The 9,340-nt window shown below is 46.0% G+C and overlaps 1 protein-coding gene across 2 annotated transcripts in view; it reads left to right on the top strand.

Moving 5' to 3' along the window:
- The first annotated feature begins 2,080 nt into the window (after positions 1-2,080).
- HM13 (histocompatibility minor 13) overlaps positions 2,081-9,340 on the top strand; it is an 18,564-nt gene continuing 11,304 nt past the window's right edge. For both annotated transcript variants that reach the window (XM_018556396.1, XM_018556394.1), the window contains exons 1-3: positions 2,081-2,286; positions 2,593-2,691; positions 8,990-9,072. In XM_018556396.1, coding sequence (XP_018411898.1) covers positions 2,107-2,286; positions 2,593-2,691; positions 8,990-9,072 — 362 coding nt within the window. In that variant the 5' untranslated portion in view covers positions 2,081-2,106. The remainder of the gene's footprint in view (positions 2,287-2,592; positions 2,692-8,989; positions 9,073-9,340) is intronic.

The following is a 9,340-nucleotide window of genomic DNA, read 5'->3' on the forward strand; positions in this document are numbered from 1 at the left end:
GAGAAAGATAAGAAGAGGGAGAGAGGGAGGGGGGATAAATAAGAGAGAAAAGAAAGAAGAGGGAAAGAGAGAAAAGAAAGACAAATGAAAGAGAGTGAGAATGAAGAAGAGAGGGAGGTAGGATGAAGAGGTAAAGAGAGAGAGAGTGAAGAAGAGGGTAAGAGAGAGAAAGATAAGAAGAGGGAGAGAGGGAGGGGGGATAAATAAGAGAGAAAAGAAAGAAGAGGGAAAGAGAGAAAAGAAAGACAAATGAAAGAGAGTGAGAATGAAGAAGAGAGGGAGGTAGGATGAAGAGGTAAAGAGAGAGAGAGTGAAGAAGAGGGTAAGAGAGAGAAAGATAAGAAGAGGGAGAGAGGGAGGGGGGATAAATAAGAGAGAAAAGAAAGAAGAGGGAAAGAGAGAAAAGAAAGACAAATGAAAGAGAGTGAGAATGAAGAAGAGAGGGAGGTAGGATGAAGAGGTAAAGAGAGAGTGAAGAAGAGGGTAAGAGAGAAAAAGATAAGAAGAGGGAGAGAGGGGGGGATAAGGAAGAGGGGAAGAGAGAAAAGAAAGAAGAGTGGAAGAGAGAAAAGAAAGAAGAGGGGAAGAGAGAAAAGAAAGAAGAGGGGAAGAGAGAAAAGAAAGAAGAGGGGAAGAGAGAAAAGAAAGAAGAGGGGAAGAGAGGGGGGAGCTCTTTTTATTTGTGTGAGTATACAATGAAGTCCCCTTGGGTTGTAGTTTTCGTGGCCCTTTCGATTTTGTCGTTTGGTTGCAAACTACTTTGTGCAAGATGTTTTAGTTTTTTTTTTTAAACGGGATCTGGTTTATGTCTCATGTATATGTTCCTCTTATCTTATTCTTTTATCGATCTCTTGATTCCTATTTCATGTGTACTCTTTTACTGTTTGTTGTTTGTTTACTTTCCTCTCTTTTATGTCTGGTTTTGGAATTTATCTGTTGATATTATTGTCCTGAATTCTTCAATAACATCAAAAAAGATTTTTTTTTAAAAAGAAAAGAGGGGGAAATAGAGGATGAAAAAGAGGGAGAGAGAGAGAGAGAAAGACAAAGAGAGAGAGAATAAAGGCAAGAGCAAGAGAATGAAGAAGACGAGGAGAGAGAATGAGGAGGGAGAGAGGATGAAAAAGATGGAGAGAAAAAGACAAAGAGAGAGAGAATTAAGACGAGGGAAATAGAGAAAATAAAGATGAGGGAAAGAGAGAGAGGATGAAGAAGACAAGGACAGGGAAATAGGAGGGAGAGAGGATGAAAAAGAGGGTGAGAGAAAAAAATGAAGAAGGGGAGAGAGAGAGAGAGAGAGAGAGGGAGCGAGAGACAGGATAAAAAGAGGGAGAGAGAGAATGAAGACGAGACAGAATGAAGAAGAGGGTTAGAGAGAGAATTAAGAAGAGCGAGAGAGAGAGAGAGAGAGAGTAGAAACATGGAGAGAGAGAATGAAGAAGAGGGAGAGAGAACGAAGAAGAGGGAGAGATAGAATAGAAAGAGGGAGAGAATAAAGAAGAGGAAGAGAGAGAATGAAGAAGATGGAGAGAATAGAAAGAGAGAGAATGAAGAAGAGATTCAAGGAATAAAGAAGAGGGAGAGAGAGAATGAGAGAGAGAGAGAGAGAGAGAAGGGAGAGAGAGAATAGAAAGAGGGAGAGAGAGAATGCAGCAGAAGATGAGAGAGAATGAGGAAGAGGGAGAGAGAGAGAGAATGAGGAAGAGGGAGAATGAAGAAGAGAGAGAATAGAAAGAGGGAGAATGAAGAAGAGGGAGAATGAAGAAAAGAGAGAATGAAGAAGAGGGGGAGATAGAGAATGAACAAGAGGGAGAATGAAGAGGAGAGAGACAGAGATGAAGATCCGGGAGCAGCGATGATCTCCTATCTACACGCTCCTATGTGCTGTGACAGCTCCCAGTCCCTGGTACCCGCTGAGCCTCCCGTTGCTAGGGACCCGGACCCGCCCCCTAGTGACGCCGGAGCCGGTTGCCAGGGAAGAGAACGGAGCGCAGCCAGTCGCGCGCATCAGACGTCAGTTCCGGCATCTATTGGTAACGTGTCCTTACCGGTGTTCTAGCGAAAGGTCCGACTTGCAAACCGTGATCCCCGATAGGCAGCCCGGATATGGCGGAGCTGGAGCCCTCCGCTCTGCACAATGATAGCACCGATGTGCCCGGCAACGGTACGGCCAAACTGCTCAGCTCTCCGGAGGGCACCGCGCTGGCCTATGGCAGCCTGCTGGGAATGGCATTGCTGCCCATCTTCTTCGGGGCTATAAGGAGTGTGAACTGTGCCCGGGGCAAGGTGAGTGGGGAGAAGGGGCCCTGGTCACCTCCTGTGTATTATCACCTCTCATGTGACATTATATACATATTATGTACATTATATACAGATTGCAATATAATGATCTGATCCCCCTCCTGTCTATTATCACATCTCTGTATATTATTTCATATATACAGACTGTAGTATAATGATCTGATCCCCTCCTGTATATTATCACCACACACACAGTAATATAATGGTTTGATCCCCTCCTGTGTATTATCACATTAGATATGGTCGGAGTTCTCCTTTAGACTTGTAACCCTGTGTTTTCTGTCCCCGCAGAATTCCTCCGACATGCCGGAGACGATAACCAGCCGGGACGCGGCTCGGTTTCCTATTATCGCCAGTTGTACACTCTTCGGGCTTTACATCTTCTTTAAGGTGAGTGCTGGGACATTGCTGTTGCCCCCTTTTGGGGTATCAGACAGATCGTGATCATGGTGCAGGATGCTCCCGGTGCATTGCTGCTGTCACGGATTGTCAGGGTGTAAAGGACACGGGAGAATCCACTGGTTCAATGCATCTGACCAGCCGGCTCGGTGCTGATTGGCTGGGAAGCTGGCTTCCCGGCCAATCAGCATGGAGATGGCTTCCCGGCCAATCAGCAAGGAGATGGCTTCCCGGCCAATCAGCAAGGAGATGGCTTCCCGGCCAATCAGCAAGGAGATGGCTTCCCGGGCCAATCAGCATGGAGCCCAGGCATTCAGGAGGCAGGTAATGACACACTGCCCGGCTTTCTGATTGGCCCGGGAGCCGGCACCATGCTATCAGAAGTACCAGTATCGGTAATAGCGAGTACCAAAAGATAAATATCAGTACTCGATACCCAAAGACCGATGTGCGTGCATCCCTACTCATTATGGTGGCAACAATTCTGTCACCAGCCCACCGTTGCAATAAATGATTGCCTCAGTATTCAGACACAGTTTTTTCGTTCACACTCGTCCAGCAAAACATTCAATTATAGGTTCCCACACTGAATGGATTTCCTCTATCGGGGTTCAGGCACCTTTCTCCAGTACTGCCAGGCCAGCCCACAGTTAAAATGGCCGCTGGTGCTCTGTCCCCACCTTCTCTGTCACAATCAGCGCTCTGCAGCCACATTCACGTCCGCTGTGAGTGTTAGGTTAGCAGTGCTGAGCGCTGACTTGCAGCACAGCATTCATCTGCAGCTTGCTAACTCAGCACTCGCAGCGGCTGAGCAACTGAACACCGCTCTGCTCTCTGTGGCAACATGCGCAGTGTCCCGTAACCAAGGAAACCATAACAACTACCCACAAGAGAACACAGTCAAACATTACACCTCCTAAACAAATTGCACTCATTTGTAACAGAACATGACAGTATAGGTATCGATGTGTCCTTCACTCAGGTATTTGGCCTCAGGGTCAGGAGGAGGAGGCAAGGGAGTGTTTCTGCCAGTGTTATGTCTCCGTCTTCTCAAATATTCTGCTTCCTTCCGATAGTCTCTAAAGGGTCCTGGAGCCAGCCAGCGATCTGGCGAATGGCGATCTCCCACAGGACAATTGCAGGTCGCGCCACAGGAGGTTGGTATTATTTTGGGATTGGAACCAGAGACCCCAGGGTCTGAATTGTCAGGCAATAGTTTTACATTGTGTGAAGGGGCATCCTGCTGTAAACCATTCTGGTCTTGACTATCCGTATTATCATCCATACGCCAAACCAGATATCCGTGTCAGAAGATCTTGAAGGCATGTCCTTGGTCACGGAGACCCGTGGGCCAAAGCTGATCAGTATGTCGTCTTGTAATACAACCTTCTGCTGCGGAGACTTCATACATTTTGGTTACCTACTTGTTTCAGGTGCCCACCGAAGCTTCTCTAGATAGAGGCAAATCCATAGTCTCTTCGGTTTGGTAAGTTCTGGTAACTCCTCCGCTCTTCCACTTATCAAGCGGGTTTTTCACCTGCTCTTCAGGTTTCAGCAGATCAAGCTTTGTCCGCAGTAGCCTTCCCAACAGTAGGTATGCAGGTGCTTGGCCCGCAGGTGGAAACATTGTACAGCATCTATAGTGGGCCACGGCACATGTCCTCCTGCTTTTTGCTTCATGCGTACTATCCCTGGGTGGCCTTCATGACGTAGATGTAGAGTTTAGAATAATCACTCGATCTCCCCAAAAGAGGCAGCCACCTTTCACAGGCGGTTCAAGAGCTTTTGACTGATAAGGCCGTACATTTTCCATAGATGTAGAGGGCCACCCATACCACACAAAACACATGACTTCTGCCAATACAATATCCTTTCGGAAGCAATTTGGCTTCCGAAAGCCAAAATAATCATAAGAGATGGCCTTGTCTCTTATTTTGTTTCATTGCAACCTTCCAGTAGTTGTGGTAGAGATGCCTTTTTTGCGGAATAAAAATTGCTTGAAGTGGCTTGTGATCGGTTAATAGAGTAAAAGAGCGCCCATATATGTAATGGAGGAACTTCTCAAGCCCCCCAAAGGATTGCTAAAGCTTCTTTACCAATGTGGACATAGTTATTTTCATCTGTGGTAAGGGTCCTACTGGCAGGTCTGTGCCGTCTGCCATAGTGTGTGACAATACAGCACCCAGTCCATAAGGTGATGCATCACAGGCTATGAACAAAGGCTTCTGCAAGTCATAATGTGCTTGGACACTTGAGCTCCGGGCCAGTGCCTTTGCCTTCTTAAAAACATAATTACATGATGATGTTCAGTTCCAGTTACAATTCTTTTTCTAGTAACCGGTGTTGGGGAAACAACAAGTGTACTAAATTGGGTAGAAAACTGTGATAGTAGATTAAGAGACCTAGATAAGATCGTAATTGAGTAATGTTCCGAGGAACTGGAGCATCCTGCCAAGCCTAACCGTTGTCATTTGTGGTGTGAAGGCCATCCTTATCAATGACGTGAGTACCAAACTCTAGGCCAGGCATGGGGAACCTTTTCCCTGCCAAGGGCAATTTGGATATTTATAACATAATTGGCGGGCCATACAAAATTATCAATGTAAAAATTAGCGTGCTATGTTTGGGCAAACATTTAAGTAACTCATCCCTAATGTGATGGCTGGAACTGCTTCTCTTTGGTGAGGTGTATGATGTTAGCTGGTAAAACGGCCCTCGGGCTGGAGGTTCCCCACTGTCCTTCAAGAGCTCGCACTTAACTACATTTCCTTTTAGCCCATGCTCCATGAGTTTTGTGAGCACAGCTTCCACATTCTGTTTGTGTTCCACTACTGGGCGTCCAGTCACTAACATGTCATCCAGAAGGCACTGTGTCCCTGGAAATCCTGCTAGAAGTTCGCCCTTTGTGCGCTGCCAGATGGCCGGGACAGATCCAATTCCAAACACCATGTGCGTATACTGGAAAAGCCCCTTATGTGTGTTTTAATAGTTAGGTAGTTTCTAGAGTCTGGATGAAGTCAATCTTTGTGAATTGCTGTCCTCCAGCCAAAGAAGCAAAAATATCTCCCACCACCGGCTGGGGGTATGTATTGATGACCAATTGTGCGTTTAATGCCATGCGACAAATCCTTATGTCTCCATTCTTCTTGTGACCTGGAATTATAGGGGATGCCCCGTCGCTTCTCCGCACCTTGACATTAATTCCCAGCGCTTCTAATCGACATAACTGCTTCAAGTCCTTCACGCACTGCAATAGGAACCGTACACGCTTTAAAAAATTTAGGAGCTGCCTCCTCCTTCAGTGTTAACACCACTTGTCTGTCTTTAACTGTAACCAACTGATAATCGAAAACTGGTGCAAATTTGCGTTTTCATCTCTCTAACCCAGCCGCAGTCAGAAGAAACTGCTTGTACAACATTGCATGGCATGTTGGCTACAGTCGGCATTCCTAACGCTTGTATCCATTCCCTGGCAAACAGAGGTGGGCCCCCAAATGACAAGATATAAAGGGGCAACAGCAACCTTGAAAGCAGCTTGTCTTGACTTAAGTGAATATTTATTAAGGTTCTGAAGGGAAATATGCTCATCAGAGTCCTCTGAAGACTACTGAATTTGCGCTCTGTGAGCTTGCTTTCTCTTGTTGTGCGTAGAGTTTATAGGTTTGATTTGATTCCCTTGCAAACAAATTGTAAATTTCCTTGCCAGCATGACATCTCGCTTCCCTGGTTCTGCAAGTGGAGGCATCATGTGATGTTGCACCACTGTCCCTTCTTTGTCTGGAACTTGTGCGATTTGCAGGTTTTGGCAAATGGAAATCTGCGTCCTTCAGAGTTAAAAACTTCCACTGGTGTCTCTGGCTCCTGTCCATCATGCAGTACATCAGCATCCTTGGTTGCCTGTTCCATGATGGTCACCACATCAATAGCTCTTTAAAAAGTGAGTCTTTCCTCCGTCAGTAACTTCTTTTAAAATCGGCTCACTAGCCAGCCCCATTACTAATTGGTCTCTGAGAGCTGTTGGTAGATAGTCCCCAAAACCGGCAAGTACTAGCCAGTTTCCATAGGGCAATACCATAGGCAGAAATAGACTCTCCTCGTTCCTGACGTCTCTTCAATAATTTGAATCTTTCAGCAATTCCGAGAGGTTGTGGCTGATGATGCGCAGTAAGTAACACAATTCGTTGAGGGAGAGACTTTGAAGCCGGTACCCAGAAATATAGCCATATGCTTCGTTTCCGGAACATCATTAGCCGCCATGTAATGGTCCAACCGCTCCTCCCATATAGACCATGATTCAGGGTCTGAATCCAAGTCTCTGGCAGTCCCAATCAAAGCCAAAATAGCAGGTTCAACAGCCTCGTAGCCACTGTAGTGTTTCCCCTCCTTTTGGCCTTTTAATAAATATCTCCAGACAGGGTGGGGATGGGACAGAGTCGTATTTACTTAGCTTGTATAAGGAGAAGAGCTCTGTACATGCCGGCAGGAAAACACAGATTGTCAGTATGTTCATGAGTGGCCAGATACATTAATTCCATATATACTGTATGCCGTATACCCAGACAGGGACCTGCACTGTTACTTCTTAGAGTAGTGTCCTTACATTAAGGCTGGGTTCACACCTAGGCGGATTGAATATGCACGTTTTTCGCGCGGAAAACGCCCGTTTCCGAGGGATACTTGGCTGTATCAATGCACATTGAAAATAATGGCATTTCCCTGTTTGAGCGTTTTTCCGCTAGTACGGAAGCGCGGAAAAACGCCTAGGTGTGAACCGGGCCTTAGAGTGGAAGGACCTCAAGGCCCATCCTTTCCTCTCTGCTTCTATTCACACACATCAACTCTTCCAGGTCACAGTTTAAATGCCAGCATGCTGTGTGCTACATCCCCTTCCTGCTGTCTGTGACAACATGCACAGTGCCCGTAACCAAGAAAACCATAACTTCCCACAAGAGAAAACACAGTAAAACCTTACATTTATACTAACAGTTGTCTCAAAAGTCTCTGCGCTCAGTCCTGCACTCTGCTGGGGGAGTTGGATCTCTAGGTTGTGTTTGTTTATTGATCTTATTCATATTAAGCAGTGGTGTCAGCCCTGCCCAGTTATACCCTGCTGGACTACAGAACACTTCCTCTTTAAAGAGATGAGGCGAGAGGGAGGTACATTTATTTGTGCCTTGTGCTTTAAGGGCTCGTGCATACGCTGCACAAATGCTGCATTTTAACCAGTCATGTTTTCGGGGTTTTTTTGTTTGTTTTTTTTTTAAACACCGGTATATTGTTTTCTATGAGCCCATGCACACCGTGCGTAAGGATCCGTTAACTTACGCTGCGTTTGGACCTGTAAAATAAAAAAAAGAAACCTATGCTCCATACACAGCAAAAATTGCTGTGTATGGAGCATATTTTGTGCTGTATGCATGTAAATGTGTGTGCTAACGTTTACATGCGTACAGTGCAAATGTACTTTATTGGAGCTACCTGCAACCTAGCAACAGGGAACACTGGGCTGCCGGAGCATGCGGCTCGAACTGCAACGAGTCCTTCGTTGTTTGAATGCATGTGACTCGAGCTGCCCAGAGTCCTAACATCCAAGGGCATTAGGTGGCAAGGAGACATCATCATCCTTACAACAAATGATTCTTGGTGTCTTGAGCCAACTAGTGTCCTTCGTTGCTAGACTGCAGACAACTCAAGCTGCCTAGCTTCCTTTGTTGCTAGAGCCGCCTGCATCCTAGCAACAAAGTATTCTTGAAGTCTCGTGCCACCTCACATCTTTTGTTGCTAAGATACAGGCAGCTTCAAACTGCCTAGGGTCCTTTGTTGCTAGGATGCAGGCCACTGAAACCACCTTGTGTCCCTTTGTCGCTAGGATGCAGCAGACTCAAGCCACCCAGTATGATTTTGTTTCTAGATCCATCTTCATCCTAGCAACAAAGGATGCTAGGTGGCTTGTGCAAGCTGCAACCTAGCTACCAAGGGCGCTAGGCGACAGGGAGCCACTTGGCGTCTCTTGTTGCTAAGATGTAGGTGGCTTGTGCTGCCTTTGTTGCTAGGACAAAGACGGCACTTGAGGCCTAGCATCTCTCATTGCTAGCATGCAGGCGTCTCAGATCACCTAGCAACCAAAAAGGCACCTTTGTGCTGTATGCATGTAAACATTGCACACATGTTGCATACGTACAGACCACTTTTTGTGCGTGTGCATGAGCACTAATTGTTCATTCTATATAAACTGAATTGTAATTTAAAGTGTTTCTCTAACGTATTCTAAATCTCTTTCCACCCGCAGCTCTTCTCCCAAGAGTATATAAATCTGCTTCTGTCCATGTATTTCTTTATCCTGGGAGTCCTGGCCCTGGCACACACAATCAGGTGAGAATGCATGGCTGACCCTATAGGGTCGATGGAATATTGGACACACAGGGAGTGCATGGTTTTCAGTGAGTTGGCCAACGCACATAGACTTTCTTTGTTAGATGGAGCAGTAAAGCACAACCATTGTGTAGTGCCAGGAAGCAGAGGCTGAGTATGCAATGAACAGAGTCGCCCCTCATGGTACATCCTGTACTTATAGTAGAAGGATACGGGATGTTTATCAGGCAATTTTTAATTAACTCGCTCCCTTGGACTTTTCCAAGAT

Source organism: Nanorana parkeri, unplaced genomic scaffold, assembly GCF_000935625.1.
Source record: "Nanorana parkeri isolate BGI_ZX_2015 unplaced genomic scaffold, ASM93562v1 scaffold237, whole genome shotgun sequence".
NCBI classification, from domain to species: domain Eukaryota; kingdom Metazoa; phylum Chordata; class Amphibia; order Anura; family Dicroglossidae; genus Nanorana; species Nanorana parkeri.